The sequence below is a fragment of the Pollachius pollachius genome (genome assembly GCF_949987615.1).
Source record: "Pollachius pollachius genome assembly, chromosome: 18".
In the NCBI taxonomy this organism is placed as follows: domain Eukaryota; kingdom Metazoa; phylum Chordata; class Actinopteri; order Gadiformes; family Gadidae; genus Pollachius; species Pollachius pollachius.
Genome location: NC_136951.1, coordinates 18,672,714 through 18,690,988, shown reverse-complemented (window position 1 = coordinate 18,690,988; position 18,275 = coordinate 18,672,714). Strand labels below are relative to the sequence as shown.

The following is an 18,275-nucleotide window of genomic DNA, read 5'->3' as shown; positions in this document are numbered from 1 at the left end:
GTGCACGAGAGACCGGTTCCGGGAACCGGATGTACATCGGTGCTGTCTAATTTCTTCTTCCGGGTGAAATACAAATTATGCAGCGCCGCTGTTGTTTTCATCTATTTGAACGTGGTATGACTCTTTACCATTTAATACGTGGGCTTGTGTATTTAATTTTGGAGAACTAGTATCGTAACGTGAATAAATATTGATACAATTCTGAACAAGACGTTCGCTTAAGAAGTTTACTCTGCCTTGTGTGTCACATTCAGTGTTCGTTGTTAGCTGCCAAACGTTAGCATAAACAGCCAGCTTTCCATTTTTAAAAAGATGTGCAATACATGTGCGGTGTATTAAACCATTATCCCGGTCGATTCCAGTTGTAGCACCCACGTCTAAGCGACCCGTGTGCTAATTATTCCTTCAATCCTTGTGTGTTCCTCCGGGACCCAGACGGCAGAGAGTGAGCTGCCATGTTCACCCCGCCGCGGGAAGGCGCGTGCAGCATGATCGACAAGGCGATGCGGATGCGCCGCGAGGAGCAGGAGCGCCAGGTGGTTCTGGCCTGGGCCGTTCTCAACGTGTCCCTGGCCGGCATGATCTACACCGAAATGTAACCCCACTTCTCTATATCACGTAGTTTAGCGTCGGAGATCATCACACTGTTGCCGTGTCATGTACTGCAAGTGCAAATGTCTTTCCCCCCCCCTCTCTTTCAGGTCTGGACAGCTGCTCAGCCGGTATTACGACATCACCTACTGGCCCATTTGGTACATAGGTGAGAACCCTTATTTGAAAGCCGTTTTTTTTTATTAACGTTAATTATTCAGATTGGGCTAATGGTGAGATTATAACTTGTTCTCTTTTGCAGAGCTGGCCCTGGCATCTCTCTTCAGCCTCAATGGTCTGTTCGACTTCTGGAAGTACTTCAAGTACACCATGGTTCCCTCCACCATTGATGTCAGCCCCCAGCAGCACCGCCTTCTGGGGTTAAGCAACTCTGGTATGATCCCTTCTCTACCACTATGGATGAATTTGACATCAACCAACACTATTATATTGTACGGTACTGGATCAAATGCATAGCGTCTCCGCTATGTATTCAAAACGGAAATCAATAAGGTAGAATGTAACTGGATGGTTTAACCACTTCTATGGGTTAAAAATGGCTTTTTGTATGTATATATATATATGTCTATGCTTCGCATCCAGCATTCATAGTCTATTCCGGGGAGGAGCAATTGTCTAAATGCCTAAAATAACCTATGTTCAGCGCAAGCTTCTTTCAATGAGTTGACTTCACAAACGGGGCTGACATTGACACAGTCCACACGTTTACATGCACGGCGTAGACTGCGTACGGTTGTTATCCAGTAGAGGAATGAACAAGCGTGTTTACCACCGTAACCAGGTCCCCATCCCATCACAGAGGAACATACCCGGCTTCGGTCCACCTCCTAAAAGTCACAATCACCCAGGTTCCCTTAATTTACATTCACATTTAGGGTATTTAGCAGACACTTTTATCAAAAGCTTCTCACAACCATTCATACACATGTTGACCCACCGACGGCGGAGTCAGCCGTGCAGGGCGACAGCCAGCTGGTCAGGAGCAGTCAGGGTGAGGCGTCTCACTCAGGGACACATCAACACCCAGCTAGGAGGAGCCGGAGATCGAAAGCTAGGAGAGCCGCTGTCGCCTCCACATTGATGACACGGTGCCTTATTGAACTGTGGTTTATTTATTTACTTTTGTACGGTAGTCATTGTTTGTGTGTTTTTTTTTTTTGCCAAATCTGGCAGACTTTAGGAGAGGTTTAACTGCTGATATAATATCTATTCTCAAAGGTTGTAATTTATTATCTTTCTTCAAATAAGCTATTCTTTGAAGAAAGATAATAATCGTGATTTCAATATTGAAATCACGATTATTCAAACAATTATTTTTTGAGTTTGAAAACATGATGTATTTATTCAGCATGTCTCTCAAAAACACTTGTAACTGAGTATTTTGAAATTTCGCCTTTAAAAAAATACACCAAATGGTCCAAAAGAAAATGTTCAAATCTAAAATAATGTACAGATATGTATCCAGCTGTTCTGCACTTCCTATAAAACATAATTATGTTAATTCTGTGATCGTTTGACGCTAAAAATCGAGATCAAAGTTCGATTAATGGCCCAGCCCTAGTTGGGACTTGTAACCTTTGGGTGACGAGTCAACCTGCTCTACCTCCTGAGCTACGCCGACTTCACCCCCGAACACCTCCTCCCCTTCCAGGCATCACGGCCTCCCCGAAACAGAAGCAGGAGCAGAAGGCGGACCCGGCGCCCGCCCAGTCGTACGCGCTGCAGGGCCAGAGCGTGCTGAGCTTCAGCCCGTCCCACTCGTCCACCACCAGCCCCAAGTTCTCCCCCAGCTGCGTGACGGGGTACGCCCCCAACCCGCTGAGCGGCTCCTCCAGTCCGGGCCCCAGCCCCGGCGCTACGGTGCCGTTCAGCCTCCCCGCTTCACCGGCCCAGCCCTACGGAAAGGTAGGAGGGGTCCCCGTGCCGATGTGTTGCTGTCTGGGCCGTGCTTATACCAGGGGCCGGATGCTGTAGCTGCCGGGGTGTGTTTGACTCCCAGGCCAGGCCCACCCCTTCATTTGATGCAATCTGCCACCTCACCACTAGTTGTTGTGACTGCAAACGGTTTCAACACTAGCCCTTTAATGTCATGTGTCTGTTTTCGCTGTATTTATGCTTTGGGTTAAATGAGGATGTTTTGTTTAAATTATTATTATTAAGTGTTGCTTACTTATTGTTAGTAGATGTCTTCAGTGTATTTGCAGAGGATTTATCATTTGAGCCCTAATCTTAACATTTAATCCAGTGGCAGAGAAAGGTATTTCATCAGTATTTGCCTATTATGATTTTATTAGTGCTTTGATCTTGTATGGCAGCATCAAACTGCTGCATAAAGCTATCATACTAGTGAATAAGGTATTGATCATAAGCCCCTCCTCTCGTCCGTCCTCCTCCAATGGCGTTCCTCCTCCCCAGGTGCTGAGCTACAGCTCCTCCCCCGGCTCCAGTCCCTACCCCAGTAGCATCGGGCCGGCCGACGGCTCAAGCCTGCGCGCCCGCTACCGCACCCCTCCCTCTGTGTTCAGCTCCCCGGGGGGTAAGGGCGGCGCCGAGGACTGCATGGAGGACCAGAAGAGCCTGGAGCTCTTCCTGCGCTCGGAGGAGGAGAAGAGCCACCGCAGCCAGCTAGGTGACGCGCTCGCTGGCAGCCGTCGGTGCAGAGTGGTCATCGGTGGTTGTTGTTGTGGACTTGTGGTCGCCCTTTTACAGTAGTGTTAAAATTATGGAACGAGAGAGTTCTCTTTTCTCTAGAGAAATGACTATTATTAACTGTTAACTTATTTAGTTTACTATTGTTCACTCAATTGCTATTGTTATATTTCGCCACTGATTTTTTTTTTAATGATCTTATTTGTATGCATTTATTTCGCACAGTCCTTGGGCAAACTGAATATTTTCAGATAAATGTGACTTGTCCTCTTTAGATTAGCAAGTAATGATAAACGGTACAATGAGGGTTCTTCCTTATTGCTGTGTCAGGAACATAACCCGTAGGAGGGTGGGGCGAGGTGTATATTTACTTTCTTTTGCCCTCCTTTTTGCGATCTGAAGGGAGTCCGGAGTCCGTTTCCCCCGCCCACAGCCCCACCTTCTGGAACTACAACCGCACGGTGGGCGACTACGCCCAGAGCCTGAGGAAGTTCCAGTACCAGCCCGCGATCCGCTCCCAGGCTCCGTCGGCCCACAAGGATGACACCGACCTGGGCTCCAAGCAAGCTGCCGAGGAGGTCAGAGGGGAACGCGCTTGGTTCACGTTGTACTTTGTTCAATTGCATTAAAGGAAGGGTGGTGGAAGGCTCCTGTAGAGGTATCTTCCATGTGACTTTACTTATTGAAAACCGAGTGATTATTGACTCAACCAGTAACCGTTACCACCTCTGTCAGTGAAGGTTAATTTATTGATTTAGCAAATTCCTCCTGTAGGCTCTTTGACAACAGAATGTAGTTTTTGTTTAGTTTAGTCTGGATTAATTATTAAATGGAGGTTTGTGTGGTTTGTATAGGTCGTCAAACAAACGATACGGTAGTTCTATCATCTCGATTATCTCCTTCTTACGTTTGCCTTGACTTTGTTTGGTCAGGTGTGGGCCAGAATCACCACCAGTCGACCAGTAGTGGACCGCATCGACAGCTGGACCGCCAGGCTGAGAAACGTGAGTGTCACAGCCGCAGTACCACTCTCGATTTGGATCCAAACCAGTTGAGCTGCTTTGTTGTGCTGCTGTGACCCAGAGTCTTGAAGGTCTCCAGGATGATTAAAAAGTAAAAAGGCGGCTTCAAAACGTCTCACGCTTTCCTTAAAAAGTAGGAGCAGGGATGTTTAGGTACACAAATGATTACAATTTACACTTTAATCACACTTTATTGTATGGCTTGGTTTTAAGGAAAAAAAACATGCAATCTTTTATCTTGCTTTCTATCAGTTAATCAATTATAATTCACTTAATTAGACCTTGTGTATTTAAATAATTATACATAATTTATTTACTTATATAATTAAATAAGTAGGGAATTACCTAATCCCCTACATATCAATGTAGGGGATTAGTTAATACATATCTGAGTGGACCTGAATTTCTCGTCTTTTCATTTTTCTTCTCCGTTTACAGTGGATCAATGACACCATCCTGGCCCCACTGGTGAAGGAGATGGACTCCATCAACGGCCAGCTCCGGAGGATCGGCTGCCCCGAGCTCCAGATAGGAGGTACGCACTTTCTCAATAACTAGGGTGGTTGGTTAGCTCGCCAATGTGTAAAGCTGTGACTTTTAGATCTCCAAAGTACATCAACTTTAACTTCGGAAACAAATTCCTACCGATTTACATTTACATTTAGGGCATTTAGCAGACGCTTTTATCCAAAGCGACTTGCAATAAGTGCATTTGTTACAATAAGTACATTTGTCATAAGAAGTGAAACAATATATCGCTGTCGGTACAGTAAAGACGTTCATAGAACCAAGTGCGAGTATTACAATCGCTAGGCAATGTTTCTATTCAAGCATTGCAACTGTTGCTGACAAATGGTAATTGTGTTCTGATATGTTCTCACGGGTTGGCCTTTGCCTGTGGCTTATATTATTTTCGAAAGCAGAAAGAGGTACAACAGTAGATATGTGAACACAGTGACCCAGAACACACAGTTCCCTAACAGAAATATAAGTTAAAATGTCATCAGGTAAAATCTGTTCAATATCCATTTTCGACAAGCAAGCATTTTTTGACGTCGCGTCACATAGCCAGGCACATCATGCTGACTCTTTCTGCTCCCTGGGTGTGTTCCCGCTGTCCTCCACCAGAGGCCAGTATAAGCAGCCTGAAACAGGCGGCCGTGGTCAAAGCCTCAGTCATCCCCACACTCAACGCCATCGTCCAGTACTTGGACATCTCCCCCAATCAGGAGTACCTTGTGGAGAGAATCAAGGGTGAGGAAATAAAGGCATGGTTGTACAAAATGTGTCCGAATGTGAATAAATGGGGCATGGGAGTGTAGTGGTCTAAAGTGTTTTTCTGTGTTTGAACCAGGCCTATGTCTGACTAGGTGTCCTTGCACAATGTGCCTAACACCTACCTGGTCATTAGTCGGCTGTTCAGTCATTTTAAGAAATGGGAATAGGATGAGTGAAAGGTAAATTCCAAAGAAGGGTGAAAGCCGAATATCCCACCACAAACACGCTGTCAGTGTTTGATGTCGGTGGGATTCCTTCTTAGCTGTTGGGTGGCTTATGTAGATGCTTGTGATGTTGATGGCGTTTGGTTTCCTCCTCACCAGAGCTGGCACACAGTGGCTGCATGAGCTCGTACCGCTGGAACGGGGGCGGCAATCTCAAGAGCCGCAAGTGGGACACCGACCTTCCTACCGACTGTGCTGTAAGACACACACACAACCACACACCTACAGACACACAAATGCCTACACCTACACACTCACTCACTCAATTCTACCAACACGTCAAAACAAAACAGAGTGGATGTCGATGTCTTTAGGTCTGGGTGCTGCTGTTAAATTGATGGCTTGGATGTTTATTCCCCCCCCCCCCCCCCCTCAGATTCTCACCCATGTGTTGTGCACGTACCTGGACTCCCGGTTACCCCCTCACCCTAAATACCCAGACGGGAAAACCTTCACCTCGCAGCACTTCAGCCACACTCCGGACAAACCCGGTGAGTGTGCCTTCCAGTCCCCCTCCCTGGCGTCAAAGTCCACTGGATCCTCAGAGTTCAAGGCAGCCTTCGCTCGTCATCCAGTTTGAGTCGGTTTTGAGAACAAAACTACCTTGGACACTAGACGGGGTACCTATGTACTAGTGATCGACCGATATATTGCCCGATACCGATACACGTAAAAAACGCAAATATCGGCCGATATTTTTTTCAGCATCGGCCAATTTTTTTTTTTTTTTTTTTTTTTCTTCGCCATGATTTACAGACAGTTTAATAAATGTTCATTTTTTTTTTTATTGAGATATTGTAACATTTGTTATCATCATTGTGTCATTTTTCTGATGTTGATTGAGGGAGGCTTAGCATGGAAATCCAGACCCACATCTAGAAAACTGTAGGGTCTGGCAACGAGTAATGAACATGGCCCAACTCGAGGGGCCGCACCAAGCATGCATTTGAAAATATCAGAGGAAGACAAGGGGTGACGTATCCAGACCAGTGGAGCTAACCAATAGATAAAACTCTTGCCGTATCCGATCGGTAAAACCGCAACGCTTTTGGCCCGCCTATATTGATACATCGATGTGATTGATTAATGTTCTGGGCCAGGGGAGGCCCAGAATATACACAAGTATATTGCTCATTCCCAGAGTGACTCGCTGAGAAAATTCAAATAGTGCTCTAGCGAGAACTCTGGATTTCACAGGTATTATCGGCTCCAAATATCGGCTCAAGAAAATCGGTATCGGTCGATCCCTACTATGTACCTACCGCTGCCCCCACCCCCTTCCTGAATGGTGTATGCTTGCCAAATTTGTTAACGACTATATATATTCAAGATCTACTCTGTCCATGCTTTCAAATAATGCCGTCGAGCCACGCAACGGGCCCATCAGCGGCTCCAGTGGTGTATGATAGCGCTCCATTAGCTTTCCTATTGGACATTGTCACGCTCACATTGAATCACTGCCGTGGACACGGGCCATTACAGCTTTAGATGGAAGGCCATTTGGCTTGATGCACCGAAAAGGCTGACACAGCTCTATTACAGGAAGAATCTATTGAATATAGTGTTTGTTTTTTTTTACAGATGGAGACAATGAAACTAGTGCCTCGGTCTATAAATAGCCTCTGACAGTTCTATACCTTTCTGTGTACATTGCAAGGCTTTACGGTAGAATTATTTCCTGCTCTCTGAGTGATGGTTTCTTTCATCCCGGTCCAACCTAGACGTGACCAACGAGAACCTGTTCTGCATCCACCAGAGCAGCTGCAACCCTCCGCACTACCAGCTCATCTACCAGGGCCACGTCTACAGCCTGCCCAAGGTGAGCACTCCCTCCTTATAATGCACTGCTTACAGATGTACCACGGCCCTTTTAAATCCTCGAACAATACCGTAAAATGCATCGATTGCTTTGAATGTGGGAATCAAACCGCTAACCTTTGCAGTAGGGCTGCTCGATTATGGAAAAATCATAATGACCATTGTTTTGGTCAATATTGAAATCACGGTTATTTTTGAGTTTGAAAACATGACGTATTTATTCAGCATGTCTCTCCAAAAGAAAATACTGAGAACTTTGAAATTTCTCCTTAAAGAAATACACAAAATGGTCAAAAAGAAAATGTTCAAATCTAAAGTAATGTACAGATATGTATCCAGCTGTTCTTTCGTTTTGTGATCGTTTGACGCTGAAATCAAGATCGAACTTGGATGAATCGCCCTACTTTGCCATGTTCCTTCTCAAGGTTCATACACTTGTATTAGATTTTCCTTGCTGTTAAAGGCTTAAGGGGTTGTAAAATGGGGCTTCAGAGACCGTCTTTATGACTAAGGGCTGCACAGAAATACAATTTACTTAATTGAGATGGCGGTATAAACGGCACGTCAGATCGTGCTGCTGTTGTGATGATTATGAAGTGAGTGAAAATATCTGTCTCCATTTTTACGGCAACAGGGCAGGAACAACCTGTTCCACACGGTCCTCATGTTCCTCTTCGTCATCAAGACGAAGGAGTCAGGGATGCTGGGGTGAGTTCTCTAGTTCTATCTAGGGCTGAACGATTTGGGAGATAATCGAATTGCGATTATTTTGACCAATATTGCGATTGCCTTATGTTGTGTGTTATTCACTAAAAAATAAATAAATCATTCTTTAGTATGACCAACACAACATCGGAAGCAACATCGGTCAACCTAAAAAGTGCTCTTTCCTTTAGGCCAGGACGATGTTTTGAGATTAATTGATATTATAAACTTCTTTATTTAACTATTGAATTGTAAAAGAAAAATATATGAATCGTACTGATTTCAAGTCAGTAACGGTAACAATCATTTTTTTTATTATTATTAATCGCAGCCTTTGCGATTTGCATACCGCGTTCTATTACATCGCGATTTTGATTTGAATAAGATTAATCGTTCAGCCCTAATTCTATCCTATCCGTCACTCACGGAATGGTATTCACGCCACTTGGAACTAGAATGAGAAAATAACTCCAACGAAACAGGATCAGACTTAAAGTTTGTACCTGTGAAACTGATTTGAATGGTTTTTCTTGGCAGGAGAGTGAATCTCGGCCTATCGGGTGTAAACATCCTGTGGATATTTGAGGATTGAAGCCCTCCTCAGCGTTTTTTTCTCTGAAGAATACCAGACTTAAGGACTCTGGGATTTGAGGGGGGAAACCTCACCGTTTTAAGGACACTCGAAGTCTATCTCTCTCCCGGATCCCTGGTGGAAGAGAATGGAGGCTCTTCCGATTGGAAGGGTGTAATGTGTAATGTGTTTCACAGCAAAACAAACTACAGTGACAATGTTCTTAGCGGTGGAAGACGACACCGCACCACTGACTCGTGGTTAGAAACGATCATGATGTTGATCCAACACAGCAAAGTTTTGTTTGTTCAACCGGTTTTCCAAGTATTTTCACGAATTTACCAAAGTGGGAATAATGTAAATAATGTACTACTTTGTAATTTGGTAGATGGACAACATCACGGGTTAACCCCCTTGAATGTAAATATGTGTGCAGTCAAAACATTTTTCTTTTTTTAAAGATTGCGCTTCCTTTTTTAAAGCTTACTCCAGCTGGCAGGTTTCGTTTGTGTCTATAACCGATACTACAACTATCTTCGTCCAGCGGTGTGGTTACGCAACACAGCTGGTAACCCCCCCTCACTGCTCTGTAGGCATGGAGCTGCATCTGCTCAAATGCTTATTCTGCATGTCTTTTCTAGGGCTCTTTTGCTGTATTGCAGGTAATATCGCACCAAAAGAGGAATAACTTGATAATTTGCCAGGGGGCTCCAAGTTGCGTTTACGTCAAAGACATTAGGGTCAGATATATTGCTGTTGCATCCCTTGGCTGACTCCTATTTGGGAACCTTCCATAGATACCTCGGTAAACATTTTACCAAGCAGCTGTCACTGTTTGCAAAAAAATTGATTTTCATATGCTTTTGTTTGTTTACCATAATGCCATTTTATAATGTGAAATAAAAGCTAAAAAAGATGAGTCTTAACGGTTTCCTTACCTGTTGTGTCTGTTGGCCACCACATGGGAGCGCTGAAGTACTTTTTAGACTGAATAACCTTTTTATTCTGGGACCATTCATCTTTAGGGATTATTGTTGACCGGATGAAGGTCACCCTCGCATGCATATGTGAATATATATATGTGGTGACAGCAGTTTCATACTGTGAGATGGACGAGAACGCCTAGTTAGGAAAAAGGCTGAAATTCTCAACCTTTAGATATATAGAATATCCTTTATATACTCATTTCAAGTGTTGTTGGTGCCTACCATCGCATCAGTGTTGGAATTCACTGTTATGTGGTCAAATATCTCACTATAAATGTTAAACAATATAATACTTAAATATAACGATATCACACTTCTCTGTATGTTATTTTAATTGTATTCTCTTTACGAATGTTCATGCGTGGACAGTTGTGACGCGCGTTGAACTACAAAGACCACGATGCATTGCGGCGTATCTTTCCTCCACTCACATCCGCCCGACTCTTTTTATCCGCGCTGCTGTGAAAGGACTCAGTGGTGAAACAGCAGCGATGTCGGTGCAGGTTGTGACAGCGAAAATGGCCGAGGTCGAACTCAAAGACGAGCCTAACAAAGAATTACCTGCCGGCTCCCCGGTGACACCGAGCTCGGATGATAAAACCCTGGCCAAAAACGTGCCACATGACGTAGGCTCCTCTGCCACGACCCCCACGATCGAGCCCTCCGTGAAGGCAGAGCCGAGCCCGGGCTTGCTCACCCCGAACCCGGTGAAGATGCCGCAGTCGTCGGCGATGAAGCGGCCGGAGCCGCAGCAGAACGGCGGCGATGCGTTTGTCAACCGCGACGGGACCGTGGCGGAAGCCCCCCGGATGAAGAAGGTAAAGCCACTCATGTCCAACTCATTGTTGTTTATTTTAGGGCTGGTGGGAGATGTGTGGGTATTAATGAGAAACGTGTCGTCCGGAGATCACCACAACACTGCAATGGAGGCTCTCGGGGAGCCCAGGCATTGTGTGTGTGACGGTCGATGTGCTAGCAGGCTAGCCCCAGCTAAACTGATTGAGTCGTGTCAGTTTTTCTGGGCTGGATTGGGGGGGGTTACTACTACTCCTCAAATGCTTTGTGGTAGGATTAAATGGATGAGATGAAATGAGGTTGATTTCCACGATGCTGCCAGCGGGCATGGTGTTGAAAATGTTGTACATATGCTTATTGTTAGTACCCCCGATTTGGAGTGCGATCTGCCTCATGGTTGCCCTGACTGCACTGCGTTTTATGAAAGAAACGCCGGAGCCACTCACTGGAAGGCAGAGCTGTCACACAGATTGAAGCCCATGTGGCTTCTCGCGTTTTAGCAAATGTCAAACGATACAACACCAAAGTAACCAAATAACCAACTTGCATGTGTGTGTGCATATGTGGTGGGGGGGACGCTGACTGTTTAATGTGACAGTCCATTATTCGTACTTTACTACACGTTCCTATACCCCCTGCAATGTGTAATAAGCCAATGTACGGTGTAATGAACTTGTGTGTGTTTGTCAACTGGCAACCCCACAACTGGAGCAAGTAATCTGTCAACCTTTTAAAGCTTAGTTCTCACGAACCTTATGGGGCTTAATGGTGATAAGAGTAGACTCTATATCCTGGATTACTATAGTTTACACTGGCTGGATTTCTTGGCCAAGGTCCCTTAAAACTACTGTTGTGCATTCTGGCCGCTTAACCATTCAGCACATCACACCATTCTTATCAATATAAGCTCATAGGAGTAAAGTTCACTTTTCGATAAGGGACCCTTTGCAGATCAAAGTAAAGTACAATATCTTAATTAATGTGACACTTCTGGTGATATACAGATAACATTCACAGCATGTACATATACATAATTGGTCTTTGTAAAGTGTGAGTCAGACGTCTTGTGGATTATTTACACGATACCCCCCTGCCAAATAGAAAACGCATTTTGACTTGTCAGACAATATTCACACAATAGGTCTAACCATCAAGGGAACATCATATGTTCCCTTCATCTGGGCCATTGAATTATTACAGGGTAGTTTTATGGTATGTTGGGTCATTAAATGACTTTCAAGGTTTTTGAATCCATCTCATGGGCATATTCCCTACCGGCTGAAGTATGTTCAGTGAACTAACTTCACTGTTTGTGTGCATGCATCAATACCACTTAAAATTTAGGTCAATACTTGGTGCTCCAATCCATTACTATAACATTATTGAAAAGAACGGTACCATCTCGAACAGTAGTTGGTGGATTTTGAAAAGAAAAAACTGTCTGGGTGTCACATTTGGATTTATAAGGAAGAGTCCTGTTTTGCTGCATTTTATAAAGCAAAGGGATTGAAAGCCACAGGGACTAGGCCCATCTAGTATGGTGGCAAGGATCACCAAAGGTCAGCATTGTTTCTTGTCCCAGCGGCAGACTAGACTCACCCCCTCAAATGGAGCCTCACTGGCTGTCTCCATGAGATACAAGCGCTAGGCTAGTCTGAGAATGGAACGCACCAGGTCCGAGAGACAGCGGAACACAAGGTTCCACGTGAACAGTACCCTGGCCGTCAGGAATGCTGATGCTAGCAGCTGGGGCGAAGAACTACCAGAAGGCAAGGCACACATTTGGATAATTGAAGAAACCAACTTCAAATATTGGACCGAGGTATCAATGAATTCTTTGAATTTTGTGATGGTATTTCTCATTAGACTTGATGTTGAATCTTGCATCTCTTATTGGTGGAGCTCTTTCAAATACTTAAAGGCCTACATTTGTATTGTATATGTTGTGTGTATCATGTTGTCCTATCAGTCCATTCATTCAGATGAAAATGTCAAAAATTCCTTTTTTGTAAATCACAAAGGAGCTGTGATCGACAGTGGCGATGACATGCCCCAGACTCAGAGTTTTATCTCTGTTAGACCACCATCCATTATATTGATGAAAATAGAAATGTCAATGCATTTGCCTGTGCTCCGCAACCTGTTTAACGCAAATCCACTTTGACTGAAGGTTGCCGTGGTACTATTTTTAGAATGCAGTGCATTGTGGGATATCTCCTGACTGTGCATAAAATTGTAATGTAAGGGCATAGGCTAACAGTGCAGGAAAGGGCAGCTGGACCAGAGGATGAGATGATGATGTGGATCGTGGATACACTGGATGGATGGTTGTGGATCGGCTTAGACCATGCCTTTATCGTGTCACCACATGGAGGGATTAAGGGGCCTGCTCTCTGCTGTAGGTCTGTCCAGATGGGTCTTTAGCGACCGGGCGATGAGGGGTTGATGGGACCCAAGGGACTTAGTTGGCACACATACCTCCAGTCTCAAAATATTAAACTGAGCAGGAACGGGGATAAGTACATCTCTGTGTCGGGCCTTGGAGGGACTGCTGTTTTTGCGCTCAAACTAAGTGCTTGTTTTACTACTTGAATTGGGACGTGTGTCTTGGCCAGCTTATTGCAGTCGAATAGTCTGTACTTCTGACAGGGACACCTTCTTTACGAAGCAGGAATGAATCCTGCACTGTGCAGCTTAGAACCATTATCTACCCAAACCAAACTGCTCCATTCTATGAGATTCGTGGCCCGGATCAAACCACTCAATGTATACAGAGAGGGTCTGTCCATCCCTCATGGCATGTAATGTCATCTGCTGAGCTGCAGTTACTAATGAGGCAGGCCAACTAGATGGGCTTAAAGCTGCACCGATACCGTGCCTTTCCCTTGTGCACAAGAAGAGCTTCTGTGCCTCTAAAAAATAGTGCAGCGTCTTTTTTTTTATCACCACATTTCTGCCAACCACCAAAGCGCTGGTGGAAAACAAGATAGCCAGGCACATTTGAGAGTTGTAATCTTAGATTCCCTCTAGTAAGACACAATGTTACCTCATTTAGGTTCCAGGCATTGCTCTAATCAGGATTAGAATTTATGGAATACTGAAAGGCTTCAGTTAAAATGTAACACAAACTTGAGATGGTTAAAGTGAAACTGAAGTTACAATAACTACATTACAGGAAGAGCAAGCTAGACAAAAGCAGATTTACCCAGATATAGGCCTCATGACAATAAATAACTTTTCCGAAACTAAACTTCCCTCTTTAAAGATTTGTTTTGCAGGTGAAATTGTAAAATCGAATAAAGAGAAGGTACATTGTCTGTTTGTGAGCAAAGGTGCTCAATAGCTTTATCTCTGGATGCGTCGGGGAGTCATTTTGTACAGCCATGATGTTGAATAAAGAATTAGGTTTACCACTACTAGCTTGTGTCTGTTGGTAGACCCTCCCCCAACTGTTTTTCCCTCTTCTTCTTCTTCTTCTTCTCCTCTGCTCATTGCCAACCGCCCCTCAAGACAAACGTGTCACTTCCCCCCACACACACCCACCACTCCCTGTCCAGTTAGTGTGACTCATCCTGGAGAGACCACACTTGTCTAGCTTGTGTCTGTGCACGTGTATGTATGTATGTTCGTGAACTCGTGGCACGCTTACATTTCTCCAGGGGATCTGCCTTCTCTCATTGGAGTCAAAATGGAGCAGGCTGTAGAGTATGGACGCAGATGCATCGCAAACCACACACTATTCTCATTCCTTTATGTTACGTTGGACTCTCGTCTATTTTCAGTAAAGTCCATTTGATTCTCATTCCAAGTAAATACATTTTCAGTTCCTTTCAATGGAAGTCCATTTTCATGCTAATCCAGTTCGGTATTTGGCAGTTTTGTGTCTGACTAAAGTCCACTCAAAAGTTGACTCTTTAGTACAGTTCATTCCTAAGCTAATTCGAAAAATGTTCATTCCAGACATAGATTACCACAGAAGAAGGGCCGAGAGGGACTTCAGAGACTAGCAGACACATTCCTACACATGTATGTGTGCCCATTACAGCTTCTCTGTGTATGGTGCGTATTGACAGGGTGTGGGTAGCACCCCGGTGTGAAGTTTGAAACCTGCTGGAACCCCTTGGAAAGCCTTCACAGGGAGAAGATACTCTGGGCAAGAGAAGGCCCAGGGTATCCATTATTTTTACTCTGTATATTCCACTGCCACAGTACTCTCACACCAATTTCTTCATCACATTGAAGCTGTGTAAACATCTTATGACAGTTTATGAAAGATTGTGTACATTCCTCAAACTTTCCTCCTTATTATTGTAAGTTCAACAAAATGTACATCATGTGAAAAATATTTTGGACCTAAACCAAGCTTCCATATTGTTGAAGCCCTTCCCATATATTATATATGTGCTTACATATATCGTCTGCATATTAAATGCCTCAAGGCATGTTTACATCATGGAAGAGATGGACTGAGTGCAGCCCTTTCCCGCTGTTACGATCGCATGACAGAGTAAAGCAGTGGGACACCACAGAACGATCGAGTTAGCAGGTTACACTTTAAAAACAAGCACAGGGTTGTAGGTTAAAACTCTCACAGAACAAGCACCCCGGGTCCAGTGCAGACCGGATCAGGCCAGCTGAAAAAAAGCCCAGCCACGCAGTAGTCACACATGGCTGAAGCCTGGTCGCTCCTGCATGGGACGCTGTGCTGTTTATTAACATTGCATGCTTGGTTCATTTACGTGAATGTGTACCAGAAGTTAAGCAGAGTATGGCGGTCTGTTTAGTTGGAAGGAGGGCTTTAAAGCTCGCAGGGTCCATCCGTTGCACTGTGACAACCTGACCCCTCAATCTGCCCGTAGTGTGCTATGTTGAGGTTTCACAGGGCCTTGTTCTTTCGCAAACAGTTTTAGCCCAGACTGTTCCTATTGTCAGACCCAAAAAAAAATGGACCCTTTTTAATTTGAATTACACTGTCACAGCTGAAACATTAGAGCCTGGTTGTTAGGCACAAGACGATGCACCCGTCTAGACTTGACAGCGTGGTGTCGTCAGTGTTGGTGACTGTGTATGCTATGTGGTGAGCGCCTTCAATGTCTTGCACATAAAGGAAACGGAGTGCACACGGATGCATCAACAGAGGACTCCACAGCTGTGTTTCTTTCCTTGCAGTCGACTCCACAAACAAAACGCCAAACTTCCCTCTGCGTAACCCGACGAGGCCGAAGAACAAGAAAAAAGTGTGGAAACGGATAGCGGTGCCGTTGCGTAATTCCTCTCTTTTCCTCGTAGCCACGCTGGGACGAGATTAGATTCGGCTCGCTTCCCCCTGACTGAACCGGCGCCCTAGACGAGGGATGTCGCTCTGTTCTCAACAGGCCATGAGGGATCCGTCAATTAGCTCTCGGTTGTGATCTCCCGCCGAGTGTCTTTCCCCCCCCCCTTTGCTATCTTCTCTTACTTTTCACCCTCATCACCTTCATCGCGTTCTCTACTTCTTTCGTTACCACTCTTACTCTTTTATTCTTCACCCGACTCACCAAAACCTCCTGGTAACACATTCATGCAATTTCACACGACTGACAGGCCCACACACTCTCTGCTTCTCTCTCTCTCTCTCCCTCTGTCTCAATCTCACTCACTCATAGCGTTCTGCCAACTCTGCCTCGCAGATCTTGCTGTTACTGTGTCAATTTTTAGATATAGTTTATTATTCACAAAGCGTAGGAGTGCATAAGAATCACCCATCCCTCGGTTTGGACGTCGGTATCTCTCCGATTGTGCATGCTGTCCTGTGCTCACTCTGTTGCCACATAGTTATGACTTGTCTTGTTTCAAACCCCGATCTAGCCTTGATGTATAGTGATCCGTCTCGTCCAGCTAGCCTATGCCAAGTAAAAGATGGTCTAATCAGTTTCCCAATTGACAAAGGGACACTTGAAATGCAGAGTAGGGCTGCTAACTAAGGCCATAGCCCTCTGTAGATGGCGGAATGGACTTTTCTTCTACATGCTTTTCACTATTGATGGACACCCAAAAGAGATATTAACACACTCGCTGGCAAATTCACGGGTTCAAAGATCTAAATGGAATTCATTATCTTCAACATTGTAATTGGTAACCATAACCAGATCTTGTTAATGGAAAATCCAAATCATCCTTTGCTCTTCTGATAGATCTTTATTTTTATGGTTCATACTTCTTTTGCAGCATGGCATTTGTACCCAGAAGATGACAGGCTTTATTGAAACTAAGTTTAGTGTCACAATCTAAATAGAATCGACGCGGTTTGCGATGCTATTTGGGTCCCACGCTTTAAAAACAACTCCTGTAAACGGTCTGTGTGTTGTATATGGTCGAGAGGAAGGAATGCTGAAAGTCTACAATTAAACTAAGAATAGGGTTTTCACTGAAGCAAGAGGAAACTAGTGTGATGCCTCTAGTTTCTGAGAGGAATGTTTGCGCTACAGGATGTGCTGAGGAGCACACTCTCACTCATTTATTGTGTGGTGGGCTTTAGGGGGATCATTGACTTTCATGCACTCCGTTGCTGATTATTGACTCTCTTGCTTTATGTGGTCCAAACACCAATGCAAGTTAAGCAAAGGCCAAGTCAAGCAGAGTCACCTTGGCCTGCTTCTGTCTTTATCTTATTGTCTTTGCTATAAACAATCAATAAATCCGTAAAAGGATTATATTATTGCCTCGTGAGTCAAGTGTCCCTTTGTTCTAGCTTTTAAAACCTACCATGAAGAACACTTATCAATCCCCCAGATCTGCTACGATAAAGGAGTAATTCACTGTAATGCAATCAAAAAATGTAAGTCAAGTGGTTGTTTTGCCCCTATCATTTTTAAGTATTGCCCCCCGATTGAGGTTTTAATCCCTTTTTGAAGAGTCTTCGCACTTTCACGCCAACGCAGTCATTTCTTCTTAAAACGTTGGTTTCGGCGAACATTGAATGAAACGACAGAGCTAGCACAAATCCCCCCCCTCTCGTGGGATCAGTGTTCATCTCCAGTGTCAAGTTAAAATAACTTGTAAAAGCCCCCACTCGTGTCATATACACGTGTTTCGACATCTCAAGTATCAACGAGCAGGAAGTGAGTAGACCAGGCGAAACTGCCAACCCCGTGGAGCTGGCACCTGGCGAGGAATGCAGCTCAACACCACCACCACCACCACCCACAAATAAGAAGCCTTCATTGTGTTCACAAAGTGCTGGCTCACAAAGGCCCCCAGTGCCATGACCCTGTTTCCTTTCTTCACCTCGTCCCGAGTCCCCAGCGGGACCACCGTTACTCCGAACCAAAGCTGTGTCTCGCTGCGGCCGACCGGTACTCCAGCACACTGATCCATCTATAAGACATGATCCCATACATCCCATATGTCAGTTGCGCCACAAGACAATGCCACGTGCTTATTCGGGAAATCCGAATGGTTTCCTCTCTTGGGGTTGTGTGGTTCTCAACGCTAGTCGCTCATTTATCTGGCCAATAGCGAGTGAGGGGAGTGTGTTTTGAGTGACAAGTTTGGCTCATGGATACGGAAAAGTGTTGCATTCATGACTTTGGTCATGAGTTTGCACCGAAACCGTGTTACGAAAACTCAAACCCAA

At 44.7% G+C, this 18,275-nt stretch overlaps 2 protein-coding genes across 3 annotated transcripts in view; both read left to right on the top strand.

Moving 5' to 3' along the window:
• Positions 1-34: 34 nt before the first annotated feature.
• Positions 35-9,756, top strand: tmem209 (transmembrane protein 209). Its single transcript, XM_079756140.1, has 15 exons — positions 35-114; positions 436-595; positions 702-760; positions 854-985; positions 2,264-2,517; positions 3,028-3,241; positions 3,664-3,839; positions 4,194-4,265; positions 4,722-4,818; positions 5,412-5,537; positions 5,885-5,982; positions 6,162-6,276; positions 7,507-7,604; positions 8,238-8,311; positions 8,846-9,756. The coding sequence occupies exons 2-15, from the start codon at positions 456-458 to the stop codon at positions 8,898-8,900; spliced, it is 1,710 nt and encodes a 569-aa protein (XP_079612266.1). The 5' UTR covers positions 35-114; positions 436-455; the 3' UTR covers positions 8,901-9,756.
• A 579-nt stretch (positions 9,757-10,335) lies between these two features.
• Positions 10,336-18,275, top strand: part of ahcyl2b (adenosylhomocysteinase like 2b) — a gene marked incomplete at its 3' end in the record, with an annotated part of 38,105 nt that continues 30,165 nt past the window's right edge. For both annotated transcript variants that reach the window (XM_079755808.1, XM_079755809.1), the window contains exon 1: positions 10,336-10,683. In XM_079755808.1, the coding sequence (XP_079611934.1) occupies positions 10,357-10,683 (327 nt within the window). In that variant the 5' untranslated portion in view covers positions 10,336-10,356. The remainder of the gene's footprint in view (positions 10,684-18,275) is intronic.

Coding starts and splice junctions, on each gene's coding strand:
- tmem209 (XM_079756140.1), top strand. CDS start 456: ATGTTCACCCCGCCGCGGGAAGGCGCGTGCAGCATGATCGACAAGGCG. Junction 3,840..4,193: donor CCAAGCAAGCTGCCGAGGAG/GTCAGAGGGGAA, acceptor TTGTTTGGTCAG/GTGTGGGCCAGAATCACCAC. Junction 4,819..5,411: donor CCCCGAGCTCCAGATAGGAG/GTACGCACTTTC, acceptor GTCCTCCACCAG/AGGCCAGTATAAGCAGCCTG.